Below are 18,893 nucleotides of genomic sequence, written 5' to 3' on the forward strand. Positions count from 1 at the left end.
ACAAAAAGAAAACCATTGGAACAGCCCTCCCTTCTTCTCCCACGTGCTCCCACCTCCCCGTAACGCGTCGTCCCTGGCCGAGAGGCCTTCTCAGTTGGTGCTTTGTAGCTTCTTTTCTCTTGTGGTTTCCTCAGCTCTCATCGTTTTCATTGTTCGGTCACCGAGCACTCTCGGTTCTTTTCCATCTACCATCACTCTTTTTGAGAGATAAAAACGTTAGGAACAAGTTCCAGTGAAGGAAATGGATTGAGTGTATGCAAGAACAAGACATGATCCCCTCACTCTTCTATGCATGATGGAGTAGTGATCAATTATTATAGCAATCCGCAGCATGAACAGGGAGGAGAAAAGAAAGAACAAAAAAAAAACCAAGGAAAGAATAACGGAACCCACTGCTACAAGCTGGTTTCTCTCCTAACTGCCACTAACTGTAAAAATAACTTATGTACAGAACTGGGGGAGGTGACACCGGGGTCCTCCGCAGGCATCGCTCTGGTATCATCTCCTCCCCAAAACACCATTTTCTTGCTAGGCCTGTGACTCCAACTCCCTTGAGCTGATGAATGTACCATGGAAACCGTAGGGAACGCGCCACGGCAGCTTCACTGCTGCCTCGAGCCTCATGTCGCCCGCGTCCACTATCAGCAGCTCCGACTCCGACGTCTTCTCGTCGTGCATAAAGGTGAGCACGCAGCCGTCGTCCTCTTTCGGCGAGTTCGGATCCCTCGCCACGAAGTATGGCTCACCGCCATACCGACCGTCGCCGAAGACGAATTTGCTCATCTCCCCGGTGAATAAATCGACCTTGGCGAACCCGGAAACCTTCGGCCATGGCTCGGCGATGGCCAGGTACGCGTACCGGGTCTTCCTCCCCAGCCTGTTCCGGTTCACCATTCCGGCTTCCAGGTTCGGTTGGTTGTCTGGGGACAGGATGGGGCGGCGCTTGGACTCGCCGGTCCGGAGGTCGAGCCGGATCTCTGACAGGACGCTGGCGAGGTTCTCCTCGCATTCGTTAAACACGGAGTCTGGCGGCGTCATGCACGACCCAATCACCACCACCTCGCCGGTTGCCGGCTCCTCCCACGCGTTCCACAGGTGGAAACAGAAGCAGTCGGGCACGACGACCCACCGCATCTCGGCGGCGTCGGCGGCGTACTTGGGCAGGACGCCGAAGCGAGTTGTCTTCGCCCGGTCGTAGACCACCGGGGAGCCGCCTCGGAACATCTCCTGAAGCTCGAACACCACCTGCTGGTCGGGAACCACGACGTGGTTCTCCGTGATGGCGAAGTCGTGTATCATGGTGGGCTTGTCGACGGGGATGTCCACGTCGGGAGACTTGTTGCCGTCGGGAGAGAAGTAGAAGTACTTGAGGTAGGGCTTCCGGATGACGTCGTAGCTGAGCGCGAAGAGCTCACGCGAGGCGGGGTCCAGCTTTGGGTGCGCGATCATGGAGGAGCGCAGCTGGCCGCCGAAGTCGTACCGCTCCACCGTCTCCAGGTCGCCGGAGCGATTGACGCGGACGTGGTACGGGACGTCGTCCTCCGACATGGCGAGCAGGCGGTCGTTGAAGTAGATGAGGCCGGCGTTGGCGACGCCGATCCCGCGGCCGCCGTCGACGAGGCCGAAGAGGCATCGCGCGTAGAAGAGCAGCAGGCGCGCGATGCCCGAGTGGCCGTGGAGCTCGCCGATCGCCTTGGGGAAGACGGGCTTCCCGATAGCGCGCTCCTGCCGGAGGCGCTCCGTCTTGGTGTAGCGGCAGGCGTAGGCAGCGGTGCCATCGTGGATGCGGACGGCGTGCACCATGCCATCGCCATCGAAAAAGTGGTGCCCCGCGACGGGCTCGAACAGTGGGTTGGCGCCGTTGCGAACGTACACCCCGTCGACGAACGGTGGGATGAGGCCTTGGACGGGGAGGTCGTGGCAGGGGGCCCGCTCGTCAACAGGGGCGAAATTGCCGGCGATCTGGACGGCGGGATCAGCCGTCTTGGGCAGGGGTCGCGGCCGCTCGAGCATGTTCGATATGAAGCCGTCCTCGACAGCGTCTAGTGCGGCGGCGGCGAGCCGCTGGAGCAAACTCCATTCCTTGGCGATGCTTGTCGTCGCCTTCTTACAACAAGGACCCGCGCCGCAAGCCGGTCTGGTGTTGGGCGGAAAATTGAGGGAATCGGCGGGTGCCGAACAGTGTACTCTTAGGGTGGTGAGGGAAGAAGTCTTGTTTCTCGTCAGCTTAACAGATTGAGTAGCCAGTGGTGTGTTACACTGGAGAGACTTGGAGATTGGCTTGGCAGTAGAAGTCATGGCAGTGGTGGCAGAAGCCATAGTATTCTTCTTTGCCAAATTAACCTCAAGGCAAGCACTTGGGGGGTCGACGGGAGTGTGGTCTCTCTCTCTCTCTCTCTCTCTCCCCCCTAGTTTGGAGTTTGGAGTTTGGAGTTTGGAGTTTGGGGTGGGGCTGCTGTTTGATTAGGAAATGTAGCGACCTAAGAGGATATGGAGAGAGACGGAGGTTGGGGCGGGTCTCTATTTATTGAACTCGGAGGGAGCTGTCGTTTTTTTCTTGGAATATTTATTTTCTTATTCATATTCAGATTAAATGTGATTGACTGGTGGCAGAAGCCCACATGGTGGAGGGCAGTAGTGGTTTGGTCCGCCATGAAACGGGTGGAGGGAAACACTGCAGCCCCGCAGTACCGGTCCGTGGTAAACTTAGGAGGGCTCGTCCGTTGCTCAGGCGTGTCGCTGGTGACACTATGGTCCCACCAGCAACAGTCTCCTCCCAAATGGCGCCCCTTATCCCCTGTTGACATCCCCCCACATGCTCGCCTGAGAACCCGCATCAACTCCCCTCGTAAACACTTGCTTTTACTAACATTCTCAGAAGAAAGTGGAAGACAGTTTTGCCATGTGTTGAAGAACGACTCACGAAGAATTGTCAAGTCATCACATTCTCTCGTGAACCAATAGCCACACAAACACCACGCGAGCCAAATTTTCTCTCTTGCGGAAGAAAAAGCACAGTTGGCCTTCCCATGATTCGCCCTTAAAAGTTGATTCTTCTTGTCCCTTGCGATATCGCAGCAAAGTAGTTCCCGAGGACAATTAATTGTTTGCGAGGAAAGGTCTTCTTGCTATGTTCCTTCGACCACTTCCGTTAATCTATTATTGCGAACTTGCTTAGATTGACTGACGTTGTGGCGTCAGGGAGCCTACGCTTCAACAGTGACATACATGCATTCTACCTTTCGCATTCATTGACGACTTTGTTTGTTTCTTTCCCGACTCTTGATGAAAGTATTCATCAATGCTTTCTGTTTTTATTAAGAATATCGAGTCTATAGGATAAGCATAAATCATTTCGTATATCATTATGTTGTGTTTGACCTTATGATCATCACCTTTTTTCCCCTGTGTTCTGGTTTAAACTTTATATACACATGTATTTTATGGCTCTTAGAATCAGCTGTTACTGGTGATCTCAGGTGGGGCTAACTTGCCATCCGATACCATTAGAAACGATGTTTCTTGCACAATCTTCCTCTGATTGCAACTTGAGCAACTTACTGGGAGCACTTTTATATATAGATCCTGTCATTTGCAAGGACCGGAGTAAGTTTTCCCAAGATAATTTACATTTTTCTGTGCCATTCTCAACTAGTATTCCTTCCCCTTCCTTGCACCCTAGCTAGCCTATGATCTGTCTAATAGTCAATTTCTAATGGGGATCGCCATCCTTCATGATCGTCACGATTGCTTGAGATTTGCTCTTGTCCTGATCGGCACGGTTGAAACCGTGCTAGACCAATAGGAGGCTTGGATGTTCCAAACAAACTAGGGCGAGAACCGGATTTCAAGTCCATTAGATGAAAAGTATACATACATGATGGAGTAGTGCACCTAACGAGCCACCACAGTTTCTATGCTTAACATTGTTTCTCTAGCTTCCAAATTTGTTGTTGTGTGCCGCCCATGCTTCACATGAGGTTAACCACCTGCCCATTATTAGCCTCTCACACCCCGTGGTCGGCATTAGGTCAAACACTCCATTTTGATGGAGATGTAAGCACAAGACTGACTTGAGAGTAGAAGGGAATTTAGTAGCCGGACAACTTGATGCATATGTTGTTAAGATTTAAAGTATTATTTTTAAAATATTTTAAATTTAATTTTGTTTTAAATAAATTAATTAGATAGAGTCTTAGAGATAAATATATCTTATTTTAAATTATTATTCTATAGCTATAAATAGATAACATCTACGTATGAAATTCATATCTTAAGTGTTCAAGGTTCGACTTTAAGAATATTCTAAGATAGATATCTTTTTTAGAAGTTTAATATATTTTTTTTATTTTTATCTTAATTTCTTCTTCTTCCTTTATTTGATTTGATCTCGGACTAATAGTATCTTATTACTATTATTTGAGAAAGGATTGCACTATGTGATTTCTTTCTTTTTTTCATATAATATTAGAGTTACAATAATGATATTTTATATTTTAAGATCTCCTTGGCAAGAATGTAATATTTTTTTACTATGGATTACAATAATTAAGTTAATGGGCTTAGTATTAAACTTCTTAATCAATTTAATTATAAGATTTGAAAGATTTTTTTGGAGCATTGTTCATCAAAAAGAATATAACTTTGCTTTAGTATTTAGAAAATGATTTGATAAATACTATTCAAAGTGGTCTCTAGATTTCTTAGTACTTTTTTAAGATTAAAAATATATGTTTAGAGATATGACTCTAAGATCTAGATAAATTTATTTTTAATGTATGAATAAATTATTATATTATTCATGATTTTTGAAAAAATAGAATTCTTGTGTTTTATCTATTTAAGGATGGGTTCAATAATCATCATTAGTAGACTTAAAAAAATATTCTTCTTAGAAATCCTTAGCTTATCAAATGATAGAAATATATACTTCAAGAGGAGATGGAGATGCCTTTTTAATAATAATAATAATAATAATAATAATAATAATAAGATGGATAATACTAACAATATCTTAGTTAGGTTGTGACTCCTTCAATTTTTTAGCGCCTTTCACTTTATCAAAACAAATAGGCTCGAGACAGAAAAGAAATAATGATATATACTTATATTATCTCAATCTATATAAAATGTTGATTTGATAATTGTTCTTTCTGATCTTTTTAATGTTGAAATTTTTTCTTCGTCAATGTCATTACTCTCTCCTATCACTATGCTGGGATGAAGAAATAATGAGTAGATACAAATCAAGAAAAAGAGAGCCAAAATCCATAGGAGCATTAGATAATAAGGGAAACTCAATCGTAGGTTTTAAACATATATCATTTTCAATGTTATGATTGATATTTTAAAAAAATATATTTATGGAGGATTATAAAAAGAAGCTTTATTATAAAAAAAATTATCATAGTAACTTACCTTAATTAGGTTGCGATGATGATAACAGTGATAGTGATGATATTGTCCTTATCTGTTTCTTCTTACTTGCTAATGTAATGGAGCTATGAATTCATCGGACCATGATGTCATGATACCGACAATTGTGGAAAACGATTTTGATGCTAATCGCATTCTGTGGTTAAGATGATTGCAACGAGGAGTGGTTGGCCGTCCCTGCCCGGTCGACCTATGCACAACCAGTAAAGCCTTTTGAGGTCGTCAAGCTTGGCACCATCTCGACTCCGATGCCACGCTTAGAAAACAAGGCGTTCCTCGTTCGATTCCCACGTTTTTCATTATTCCAATGTTTTGTACCCCCGTCAAAGTAGTGATTGATGTCTTCTGTGTATAGTGCCAGAATTATTTGTCCGGCAGCCGTCGTCATTTTTGCATGTCGATCATAGTACAAGTGTCTCGACCTTGTTGCGGAATCATGGGTTTTAAATGATCTTGACCTATGCTTCGTTCAGCATTTAGTCGCAATCCATTCTGTATCATGCTGAGTTGTTTCTGGTATACGATGATATGTGATGTGTGTGAGTTCGAAAGATCTCGACACTCGTAACGAGTAGTATTGTGGTATTTATTTAGATGGGTCATCGTATGCCTAAGAAACCACATTCTGATTACACTTTGGGATTTATGGTACAGCAACTTTTGATCTGCTGTGCTGAAACTCTTCTCTTATTCAAATACTCGTCCTCGTTGAGCCAGTCATCACAATGATCAGCTCTGCATGAGAGACCCCACCGGCAATGGCTTGTTCATTCCCCAGTCCTCTTCTTGATCTCGACCAACCTTCCTCACCAGAAAACACTACCAACTGCAGCTGATGGCAGCAAGTCTTGGTTGAACCGAGGATGGATACTGAATTTTATTTATTTATTTTTTTCCTTGATAAAATTTATAATCTTTCATCTGATTCACTTCATCTCTCTTTCCAAATTGTATGTCTGAAGGATTGATTATATGAGCCCTTTATTCATCGAGAGGTACTTTGACTTTGACTACAATAGAGACTCTTATTTTGACCAAGACTCCGAAACTAAATTCGTGAGAGAAATTGGGTGTGTGCTTATGTTAATATACGAAAGGGTAAGGTTGCTAAACAAACTAGTTGGATCCCTTAGATCCATCCATAAGGATTCTCTGAAGCATGGGATTTGCATGACTAAAGGATCCTTTGGAGAGCGTGAATGTTGAACCAGCACTAGGCTTTTCTTATGGTCCGGTCAAGCCTAAAAATATGAGGAGCACAACGAAAGATGGCCACCTTCCAATAATGGACGAACACTGTTGCTATTCCATATGCAGCAGCAGTGGCAGGTGTATGTGCTTGTCCAGGACCATGGGCATCATCCGACACGAGAGTTTTGCACGCATCTCCTCATCGGTGGGGTTCCACTTTCTACGTAGCCCTTTGCAGTTCTTCCCATCTTTTTACCCACTTAGTTCGAGGAATGTCTCATTTTTGACATTATGCTCTTGTTGACGACAACTAGACAAGTTAGAATGGTACCTCCAAGTCAACTAGCCGAGTTAGCATTGCACTTCCCAAGCATTTGTGGAGATTCGAATAAATCTAGTTTCATGTTTTATAAGGTTAATTATAGATTAGTCTATGCAGTTAGTTATCTTTAATATCTCAATTCTTATGTTTTCAAAAAATATATTAGGATCTTTATACTTACGAAAGTAAAACATTTAATCTTATTTTTTTTCGTATCGTTGACTTTACTAATAGAAATATCGTTCAATAGTAAATCGAAAGCGAAGTAAACACGTGATCATTGGTAAACCTTACGATATTTCAACCAGCAAAATTGATGATGTAAGATTAAATGTTTCACTTTCATAAGTATATGAATCATAATATAATTTTTTGAAAGTATAAAAATTAAGATACTAAAGATAACTAATCTGTAATTAGCCCTATGTTACAAATATCAACATAAGCCGCATTCGATATTTGTAATGTTTTGGAAATGTCAAGACATCCGATATTCTAGCATTGCTATCAAGTGTGCCATGACGTAACCCCAAGTTAAGTTTGCTTGTAGTCTAAGCTAGAGAGTGAACAAGTTTGGTAACTTTCATTTTGATTGCTTGTTCGAGTTGTTCAGTACAAAAATCACGAATGACACGGTTATATAGTCCTCGACGACCATTTTTTCTCTTGTGTTGCATGTTGCAATGACTCACCACTTTGACACATTAACATTATGGGGAAATAGAATGCAGGTGGTGGTGAGAGAGGCGTGACCGTCTCCACCACCTCCTTGGAGTTCCATTGACCCGGCAGCTTGCTTTTCCTTTTTCCAGATTTGAAGGTCAGGAATCCCTTGCATGAGGATGGAAAAGAAAGTAAGATGGTGTGTGGGAAAAGGTTGCTTGGTGTGTAGTAAGCATATGCCTGTAGAAATGCAGGCTTCGCTTGTAGTGCATCGTCGTCGTCGTCATCTACTTATTTGATAAGAAGACCGGTGTGTGGCCGTCGACGAGCCAATCCGTCGAGTGGGGTCTGCTTGCCGGCTACGTTTTTCTGGGTGGCCGGTGAGGGACCGCGAGAAACCCCGATGGATCCCATTGCCTTGCATGTTCAACATGCACTGTCCTTGCTAACTTGACTTTACGACAATATGGTTGCTGCATATTTTCTTCGCTTTTCTTGTCGTAGTACATTTCATGACTGTACATAATAGACCACCAGACAATTCTTTTCTCACAAAGTCTTTCTCTTCTCTTCTATGGTAGGATCTCGTGGCATACATTTTCTTCGCATTATTGTTGGATTGTAATGGCTATAGTTTCATTGCTTTCAATGGGATCACTAACTACAGAGATGTTCTAAATGTCAATAGGCAATTGGGTTTTATAAGCATATCAAATTGAGAATTGTGTTCGAAGCATGTTTTTGCCAATGGACACCAAGATCTACATTATCCATGGCTAAGCATCCCTGAAGCCCCACCTCACCTTGACTGGTCTACAAACTTGCAGTGTCATACTTGTAGTTGTAGAATCGTGCACGGCCAATTCATGGATCAACACAAGTAAGCAAGCATCCATGATTTTAGATCACATCAGTGGAAAAGATTGAGCATCTCTGATATCATTGCACATACACCAACTTTCCACTCGACTGCGATGAATTCATGCAAACCTTTCCTACTCATTGTGGAAGATCAAGTCTAATAAGTTAGGGTTGAAGTGTAGTGGGTGGAGCTTTTCTTTCGGGGCTTAGGATTCCACCTGTAACGTGACACACGATAAAAGCTATGCAGGAGGATCTTTCTTCATGGCAAGAGCGTATGTCGATTGATGTCGGATTGACTGAATCATTGATCGAACAGTTTGCATTGACTGAATCACTATATTGAATTATACAACATAGTGAAAAAAGAATGGTAGAATGGAGCAGAGGAGGAGAGAACAAGGAGTATTATAGGATTCTTTTCTTTGTCATGCTTATAATAAAAAGACCTTAGATATCTTTGAAAATAATTAAAGAGTTGAGAATAATATTTATTTTTCTAAAAGAAAATTAAAGGATCTAATTAGTGAATCAAACTTATCCAACATCTGATTCTTTAATTGTTCTGCATTCTTCATGCTAGTATTTTCTTTTATTTGTAGATAATGTGATAGAAACAAGATTGGAGATTAAGATCTTATAATAAACTGTCAAAATTTTTATCAGTTAAACTAGCTAACATCTTCTGCTTACTACTAGTTTTAGATATTACAAGATTGATGGATCTTGTGATTTAGTTTCGGAGTTCTGTTATATCTATCCTTCTAAATTATGTGAGCAACATTTTCTTGCAAATCTATCACTTCTGAGTGCTTTAGATTAAAATTTTGAATATTTCAACTAACTTTTCGGTTTTTTGTTTGGCCGATGTATGGTTAGGTTGTCACGTAATCCATCCCTATTTCATGGCAGTAAATAATTATGTAAATCATACATATCGAAATCTTTATGATGGCATATTTTTTTGATAAGATGTGTTGAAGGAATGCAGAATCTTTAATGTTCTTAAGCAAATTTTGTTATTCATTTCAAAAGCTTTTTCATATGATTTTTTAGCTATTTAAATCATTATTTTTATATATTATTGTTGATGAGAATTATTGTTTTATTTTTTATTAGAATTGTTCTATATTTTATTTCTTTCTTTAAAGTAAAAAAAACCATGTTTTTTAATGTTTATTTTTTATAATATTATTACAAAATTCAATAAATTTTTTTTTTTATTTTTGATATTCTAAATATTTGGAGCAATGGCCGATGAGACATCTTGTCTCGTGGCATGCTTGGAACGCAGTCACATCGCCTTTCCGGGGAGCAGTGGTGGAACGATGGTGATGAAGGCTGCTGGCGGTGGAGGGCGTGGTGGCAACACTCCAAAGAGCCCTCTGGTGACTGCACTGGTGGTGAAGACTCTGCTTGGCATTTCAGATATGAGGTGATGCCTTTTCGAGTTGCTTTTCTTCGCTGTTTTCTTCTTCTACCTTCAACTCAACCACATGCTCGGTTCTTGTTTTTGTTTTCATAGCTTTAGCATTGTTCTTTGCTTAAATCTGACCAATCAAAAATTATTCTTACCTCATGGAGACAAGTAGATTGATGTATTCTGTGTTTCACATTTATATGCATTAAAAAGCATAAAGAAACACTGAGTAAACATAATTACTAGATTTCTGTCGTTCGGTATAATGCATGGTTCTCCCATGCAGTATTTCTCCTTCTTTAATCAATAATCATACACATAATCATGTGTTTGAAAGATACATATGTAGCATATTGTTAGCTATGTATTTCCTAATAGTTTTGGGAATCCTGGTAAGAGTTGTATTGGATGATGAAGTTTCCCTCGAGCTGTCACGGAGTAAATGAAGGGTTTCCCAAGTTCAATTTGTGTCGAAATGCATAGTTTAGCCAAAAATGATGTATGGAATCCAATATGTTATATAATTGTTGACTTTGGATCAACATTTGTTTTCTATATCCAACGATGTATATGTTATTTAACAATACCAATGCCGATCCTACGTCTAAACGAAGAAAGTGAAAGGTTACGTTAGGTCATCGATAACCAACATAAAACTATGTCCGATCTGATGAATCGTAACTATTGTTATTCCGAGAAATATTAATATCACTAACATAGATCTCGTAATTTAGATCATCAACTATATCATTAATATTGTCAAAATCTCATTAGCTCTCGTCATTGATTATTATTATTATTATTATTATTCTTTATTTTTCACATGATCTGTATAATTTAGGTCATGAAATTGGGTTGTCAGGTTGCATCAGATACACATGTTTCTCTGGAGACCCTTGCAAGCACTCAAGCAAGTAATTTTGTTCATATTTGCTTTAAATTTGCTGGTGTTTTGCGATGTCTCTCTCGTATTTTAGAAACCTACTAAGCTGTAATCCCTGGAGTGTTGATCCAAGGTTTTTTCTTTTGCGCTATGTTCCTTTTTCCTCTCATTTCTGTCTTCCTAGAAGGGATATGTTGTCAAAAAAATCTCTTCTTATGCTAGCAGTCTCTTGTTAATGCAGCTGTTATGGACATGATGTTCCAAGAAAGTATATATATACTTCAGAATCTCTCTTGAATATCTAGAGAAGCATCAGCAGATTTAGTCTTCCGGATGCAAGTGCCAGAATCCATGATGTGGTCCTTGAATAAACAAGTGGAAGACAATCGAACATGCCATGGCCTCTGATGTTCTCCAGAATGTGTGCTCTGTACACCTTTGAATTCTGGCAATGTGTGGAAAGCTCACTCACAGTCGATACAAAGGGGTGGAAAGCTCAGGATTTGGGATCCAAACAAAGAGGTCAGTCAGGTGGTCCACTCTCCAAATTGACATTCACCATGGTTTGGCCTTTGTTCTTGATTCTTTCTCCTCCCCCCCCCCCCCCCCCCCTACTCTTCTTCTTTCAGAGAACTCGTGATGCACATCACAGCATACTCAAAAAGACTTTTTTTCTTTAGAAAGCTGAAATATCCATCTGGAGCATGCGTATCTGATGGATAAGTTCATCTGTATAGATCAGACTGCCATGCAATGATTGTCACTAAAGATCTGGAGGCACAATTTACTATTCAAGCAGGACCACCTTGCTGCGGAAGAACAAGGACAAAAATGTTTGGGTTTGGAACCTTTGTTGTTTTCCCTGGAGTTACCGGGATAAGCTTCCCCATTTCAGAAAGACACTGCATTTAATTAGTATGTGGCGCAGCATCATAATAAGCCATCACAAGCTGGGATTCTGTGGTATGATGACTATCTCGATCACACTCATCTGCACTCATTAGAATTGCTGAATTATTTACTTGGAAAAGCCATGTCTTCTTCTTCTGCTGTGCCATGGAAGGAATCATTAGAATTTATTTAGTTTGTATTATGGTGCCAGTTTATTCGATGTTGCAGGCCCTCAAAATGATCATGAAAATCCAGAAAACTAGTTGTCATTTGTCGCTTGCAGATTCAAATTGTGATGTGTAGGAGGATCTCAATCAAAGTTGACTCACATGTGATCGGACATGAGGATCCACATCTTGCTAGGAGGATCTTATTGAGCTGCTGCTGCCCATGTGATCCAGCAGGAGTCGGAGATCATCTTGGACCGGTGAGTTCTACCGTTCCGGTGCTCTCTGTTCCATAGGTAACAGTGGTGGTTCGAGGGAACGAGGTACAGGGAGTAGGTAAAGTTGTTGGGTGCCACGACCACCTGAAGGCTCCATGTCTGCGCTCCTTGCATCAGCTGTTTTGTTCTCATCCGAGCATGGCCGCAGCGACCTAAATGACCACCTCCTTCCCCATCGTACACTCCCTGCTCCTTTCCTCCATCCTTATCTTGACCTATTCCAGTCTTTGTTGGCAGTTCTTAAGATCCAGCAGGAGATGTCCTTCGGAGCCAAACGGTTTCATCCGAGTCGAGTTGGGAGTCCTGACATGATGTTGTCATTCTCTTCCCATATAATGGTAGGAGAAACCCAGCGGCACACTGCCAACTCCAGTCCACTCCCTTCGGAGGAGAGTAAGATGGAGTCCGAGCCTCGGTCTCCACCGCCACCGGCATCGAGTGTCGATCTTTCCCTCACCTTGGCCTCGTCTTCCTCCCCGTCCTCCGCCGGACGCCGCGGCGCAAGGGACTCCAGGCTCTTCCCCTGTCTCTTCTGCAACAAGAAGTTCCTCAAGTCACAGGCACTCGGAGGCCACCAGAATGCCCACAAGAAGGAGAGGAGCACCGGGTGGAACTCCTACCTTTACCTCCCTCCTGCGGCCGGCGGCCACCACCTCAAGCCATATCCATTCTCCCTCGCCTCCCACTCTTGCAGACCCATCACGAGCAGTTACCCCCTCGGCCATCTCTCCGGCAGCTTCAGCTCCTACTGCACCGATGCCGTCGATCTCCTGAATTGGCAAAGAGCTTCTCATCCTCAACAGCCACACGCGCAGGAACTTCTTGGCTCTGCAGCCGCAGCAGCAACAGCCGCTGCTGGTACCACCACTACGGTTGGAGAAGACAGGACCAAACTCGATCTCTCCTTAAGGCTCTGGTCTTAGGTTGCTTATCTGCAGCTGCTGCTACTTTCCCTACTCCTACTGCTTTCTTGTTCATTGTTTTGTTTGCGTCTTCCGGTTTGTTCTCTTACCTCTAGTGGCTCACTGCTGCAGCAGGGTGGCCATGTAGGAGGATGGGTTGGAAGGGAAGAAGAAGACTATTATTTGTGCATGATATGGCTACAGCTTGTGTGTGCGGTGGTGGGACATTGACATCGTGTAGTGGTGTCCGTTTGCGGGCGATGTTAGATCATGTTCCCCCCACCCAAATCGATCATATCTTTCTTGAATAGCTTAGCCCATCATCAATCAATTCTTAGACTTGGCTTTCACCCCTGACTGCTATAACCTGTAAACCAGTCCAAAGGGGAGCATGAACGCCATGCATTGTTGTTGGACTTAGCAGGTGATGATCCCTCTAAGATACGGTACGGTGAGCTGCCGAGATTGGGATCGCGACCTCAGCAGTACGTGTTCGTGGAACTCACTGCTGAGTCGTTGGACACCAGACTCTTCAGATACGGTACGGTCAGCTGCCGAGATTGGGATCGCTACCTCAGCAAGCAGTACGTGTTTGTGGAAGTCACTGCTGAGTCGTTGGGACACCCAACTCAGTAGGCTTTCGGCCACGCCAGCGCAGCTGATGCCAGTGAGAGTGACACCGCAACGACCCAATTTTAGTTTCGGCTGTGAGCCTCACGTGCCATGGAAATCGAAGGCTTTAGGAAGACGACTTAACCGTTCCAATCTATTCCATATTCTCATTCAACTTCCATTACTTTATTTCATCTACACTTCTTTCCAAACCAAATTAACAGCCATCTATCTATACATGAATCCAACTCACTACTTGCTTATCAAAATGGAGGGTTGGAAACCAATTTGCAAGGTCTTCATCATTCAACATAACAGAATCATTAAAAAAAACTCAACTAATTTAGCTTGATAAAGATCTAGCAAGAATATATCATGACAGGAATACTGACAGATACGATGCTCGCAAATCTCATCATAGATTTGTGAGTATTTTTTTTTAAATTATCATCAATTCTAAATCCGATTAGCAAGAATCTTAATATGACTTAAACCATATCAAGTAGCCACCGCAACCACCACTGGATTCCAAGAGTCTTTGGAGCTGTGAAGAAAGCGAGAATACAGTGATGGCAACCAAACGAATCATTTGCAGGCCACGAAGACTGCTGCAATATTTCACAACAGTTTGCCGTATAAATACAAGAAGAAGAAGTCCTCCCACTCTGTCACTTCTCGGTGGTCCAAATAAATGATTGAACATGAGAGAGACGGCGAGACTCCAGGAGTGAGAGACAAAGAACAATGGGAAGAGGAGTCTGCTAAAGATCTGCACCTCTGCAACTGCAAGGGGCAGCACAGGAGCAATTAATTAGCCTAAACTCGAAATAAAAATGAAAATGTAATCCCACTTAATACCATCTATCCGAAATAAGATGCAGTGATACCTCCATTATTTGGAGGAGTCACCTACATGGATGTTTTATCCTCATTGAGTTCATCAGCAAAAAAGGGAAAAAAATTCAGTTTTCTGATGTAGACCAACCGCACCTGCCTTGTGTCAGCGGCACATGAGTTCTCATCGATGTACCATATCGTTGTCATTATTCAGCATGTCTATTGCTACTAGGCCAATGTATATATATCTCACAGCCCCTCAAACACTAATCCTGCATGGATTATTGTCCTTATCACTATCCAGCAATTACTCCTCTAAATATAATTTTTGTCATATCGTAACAAAAACAAGACTGTTTTAGAATGGATAACAACTAGGATACTAGTCAAAATTACTATTTATGAACATGAAAGTAGATTTTTTTTTAACCTTTCATTATATTAAACCGCAGATGAGATGCTCTTAAACAGACTCGAATATAGAACCTGAATGATACGTTAAAGAAAGACATAAGCAACACATTAACAAAATATGGAAGTACCTGATCCTGTCTCAGCTTTTGCCACGGGTAACATGATTGTCGGCAAGCTTCTCGTCTTGTTGACCTTGAAATCATTGCAACTTTAACAAACATTAGCTTCCATATTATGCCTTCTCTCATGAATGATTGGTCTTTAATCATTGAGCTCCGCAACTCAACCCACTTTCTGCAGTGTTAACACAGTTAGGACCCATTTGCTTTGACCTTGATGCATGTTTCATGGGTTGGATTATCCCATTTCTACTCGAAAAATGCTTCTCTTTCATCTTAGAAGCTCATGGGAGTAGCAACACTGTGTGGTTGTCTTGTTGATAGTGAGAAAAGATACCTCTGCAGCATCAGTATCTTCAGTATTTTCTGGTTGATTCTGGTTTTGCAAAACTGCAAGCAGTTTAGGTAGTAGTATTTGTACATTCTAAAAGTAGCTGATGATGATGATTTTGTATGTGGACAAATTACCTGTCAGCCATGGTAGGACCTTGGAATCATGAACCCAAAGCCATGACAAGTTTAGCTTCATCAATTCTAAGTTTGATTGATCTTTGCACAGAAGCCCCTTGTTTGACATATATGAAGCACCAAATAGTTCCTGGGCCAAAACAAGGAGTGAAACCAAAGATACCTATAGTTTAGAAGATCAGAAGTGTAAGCAATCAGCTCACTGAAAGGAAAAAAAAAAGGGGAAAAAAACAACAAACTATAAAGTTTTGGAGAATTGGAACAAGTATACAAACAAAAAATTCATATTTGAAATCAATAACCTGGCAATACCCTCTTGGATGATGAACAAATTGCCAGAGTAATAAAACTCCGGCAATAATTTGGAGCCAAGCTCAAGCCATTCAGAAACACTAAGAATTAAAGCACCTTCTAGTGGCAGAGTTGCTCAACTGCAGGCACAATTTGTGCTGGTTGTACCATAATCCACTCATTCAGAGTCCCAGCATAAGGTGTCAGTACAACCTGTGAAGACAAGCATATGATAGGCACATCCAAGTAGTCCCAGAAGTTGCCAATTACGGCTGACCTAAGATTTGCACTGATTCCACCTGTTCGCATGCATTCCTCCACAATCAAAATTCAAAGCGTCTTCTTGACGGAGTTCCCAATGGTATAGAGATAAACGGTTTCGGTGATCTGATATTGATAACCTCAGGATCATAGTTTTGTTCACTAGCATCTTTGCAGCCAGCATCACATGATACCTCATGCATGAATATATAAGAATTGTAACATGTTCTCCGGGTCGAACCATCTCAGCCTCTCCAGCCAGAGCACATACTCTTCGTCAGGGATCCTCTCCTTCAGATTATATAGTAACAGGTACTCAAACAGCACTTCAGGTTTTTCACTCCTTATTGCTGCTTTCATAAGCCCTTTGCAGTATAAGGTGTCGAGCAGGCAACCATTAGCATTATAAGGTCTTCTTCACCAAGTTGCCGTCAACGCCTCCAGGCCCTCCAATAACTATTGAGATGGTGAACTGGCCACCAGAAGTGTAATGAAGAATACCACAGTTATTCAATATCTAGTTGAAAACCAGCAGGAGGAAACCCATGTTCATAATTCATACCCGTTCAAGAATCTAACAGAAGACACAACAGAACATGATAAAGCATAAGAGTTCATGGTGAGTAACCAAAGATCCAAATGCAATCAAGATTGGGCAAGGTCAGTCCGATTGGATCAATGAGCTCAGGACTGATTTAAAAAAAAAATTAATGAATTGGCAAGTGGATAGAGAAATATAAAGCAAAAAATTGAGAACATAAAAGCTATATATGTCAATATTCATACATACTTGCCAACAAATCTCATAACCATGAAAATGGATCTTGCTTTTCCAAAAAGTACAGAACAGACTTCAGCATTAGTTGACACCCAACATAGCTTAGATAAGATTTAATTAACCAAAACATAGTATTGGTTGTAGCATTAGTTGACATCAAATTTCGGTTACCACATTGGAATTTTCATATAGCAACATTGTCAGCAAGCTTCTTAAGAAATTTAAGGACCCTGGCTCTACAGTAGCTACCAGGTACTTGGAGCCATTCGTATCAGAAATACCACTTTGAACCAAAATTCTTACAAAACAAGGAGTCTGACCAACGAGTCTCACTCAAAACTATGTGCTTTGATCAATCCTGTACCACTAGGACTGTCATGAGCCAGCAATAAGCTTTTGAACTACAGAAAACATATAAAAGTTGTCTACTCCTTGATGCAACAATCTAATGAAACCAGCAACAATTTTCGGTAAGAAAATGATATTTTTGACAACAGACATTGATGCCTATGCAACACCAAGTGACCAGGATATATCTCCAGGTTACCAGGTTAATCGGATGAAGGAATATATACTTAACCCCAAAAAGCCTTTCAAGTCATGTGAAATTGGGAAGAAATGATAAAAGATTTAACTGGAAATATTGCGATCACTAAATGTGAATGGTAAAGATTAGAATGTTATGGTAAGCAAGAACTTACCCAGGCTCGGAGGCGGCGGAACTTGTAGCCGCATCAACCTTTGTCTGTGTCCGACAAGTCGATGTAGATACCAAATGCAAGCGTCCGGAAGACATCGAACTTGACCGCGGGAGCGGGATCACAAACAGGAATAACAGAAACAAAAAGAAGCAAACTTTCCTCGAAGGTCACGAGAAAAGAATCCCGGAGAAGGTTGGATAGAATCCAACCTGGAAGGGATGTTGCCAAGGATTCGAGACAATGCCACGGAGAGTCGACCGGATTCGTGGAAGCCAAGAGGAATTCCGCCGTCTCCGTCGCCGCTGCCATCCCCGGGCGGATCAAATCACAAGAGGGATGCGACCGAAGAGGCGATCTGAGGATCGAATTGGCGATGATTAGGGCGAGTAGTAGCCGTCGGATGCAATGTTTTCGAGTAAGGATCGAGATCGACCCTCCAATTAGTTACCGATCTCCACCATCCCTTAATCATCTGACATTTGACGGTCCATCCGTGGTCATCTCTCCACGAATCGGGCCCACATGTGTGAATGGTTGAGATCCCAGATTGAGATCAAGGGAACGGTGGATTGTGGAATTGGAGAAATAATCGGATCTCACGCATCGTAGAGGATCCCAATCGGATCTCAACCACCCCTTCTTAATCTTTATTATCGTCGAAACCCTCCTCCCTCATTCCCGACACGAAATAAGTCACACTCTTAATGTATTCGAAGATCGACTCAGCCACCTAATTTTCCATTTATATCTTTTATATAAACAAATAAAAATAATATTTTTACCAATGTGCGTCGCGTGCTCCGCGAGCTGCGGAATCGACACGGTGTCAACGGCGGGTTTTGGACGGACGTTTGGGCGTCGCCTCCGCGCTGCGTCACTCCAGTCGACGTCTCTGATCGATTCTTGTGCGCCGTGCGACGATTTCCACGTGATTTATTAGACAAGCATTTACGTAATACAACAACAGCAACACACGTCATTTTCTCGTGCATGTGAATTATGCTTGGATCTGAAAAGAGACGGATTGTTCCCAAGATTCGCCTAACATAATCTTTGAGAGATTTCGTTTTAGATATACTGTGTGATGATGTGCTTCAATCACTGCGTAATTTGCCCCTTTTTTAGTGTCTCGCGATTTCCACGGTCTTTAAAGAAAAAGGAAAACGGGCTTTCCTCTCCAAGTTATGGAGGAAAAGAATATTAAGTTTTTGTGGCCTTCTAATCTGACGGTGCAGATTTTGTTGCGAGTCAAAAGGTCGTCAGAATAAACATGATCCAGCGCGGTGCAGTCTAAGACGGGATTACCAAATTGACTGAGACGTTTGATTCTTGTTCAGTTGACTAGTAGTTGTGATGACAAGTTAGTAATGTGTTTTTTGCTTTCAATCAGTGTGGAAA

General features: G+C 42.2%; 1 protein-coding gene, 1 long non-coding RNA gene and 1 pseudogene across 5 annotated transcripts; 1 reads left to right on the forward strand and 2 right to left on the reverse strand.

Annotated features, from left to right (window-relative positions):
* Positions 1-284: 284 nt before the first annotated feature.
* LOC135605816 (9-cis-epoxycarotenoid dioxygenase, chloroplastic-like) lies at positions 285-2,484 on the reverse strand. Its single transcript, XM_065096306.1, has one exon. It carries the CDS (start codon positions 2,317-2,319, stop codon positions 529-531), a length of 1,791 nt encoding a protein of 596 aa, XP_064952378.1. The 5' UTR covers positions 2,320-2,484; the 3' UTR covers positions 285-528.
* Positions 2,485-9,496: 7,012 nt separating this feature from the next.
* Positions 9,497-13,204, forward strand: LOC103975671 (uncharacterized). Of its 4 annotated transcripts, XR_010484558.1 has the most exons (5): positions 9,497-9,908; positions 11,018-11,298; positions 11,406-11,739; positions 11,879-12,094; positions 12,350-13,204. It is a non-coding gene; the product is annotated as an uncharacterized LOC103975671 (long non-coding RNA). The 4 variants fall into 4 exon arrangements; XR_010484555.1 differs by having other exon boundaries at positions 11,406-12,094; XR_010484556.1 differs by having other exon boundaries at positions 9,498-9,908; positions 11,457-12,094.
* A 632-nt stretch (positions 13,205-13,836) lies between these two features.
* On the reverse strand, positions 13,837-16,569 carry LOC103975669 (pyruvate dehydrogenase E1 component subunit beta-3, chloroplastic-like; annotated as a pseudogene).
* Positions 16,570-18,893: the final 2,324 nt, after the last annotated feature.

The sequence above is a fragment of the Musa acuminata genome, chromosome BXJ2-2, assembly GCF_036884655.1.
Source record: "Musa acuminata AAA Group cultivar baxijiao chromosome BXJ2-2, Cavendish_Baxijiao_AAA, whole genome shotgun sequence".
Taxonomy (NCBI): domain Eukaryota; kingdom Viridiplantae; phylum Streptophyta; class Magnoliopsida; order Zingiberales; family Musaceae; genus Musa; species Musa acuminata.

Coding starts and splice junctions, on each gene's coding strand:
- LOC135605816 (XM_065096306.1), bottom strand. CDS start 2,319: ATGGCTTCTGCCACCACTGCCATGACTTCTACTGCCAAGCCAATCTCC.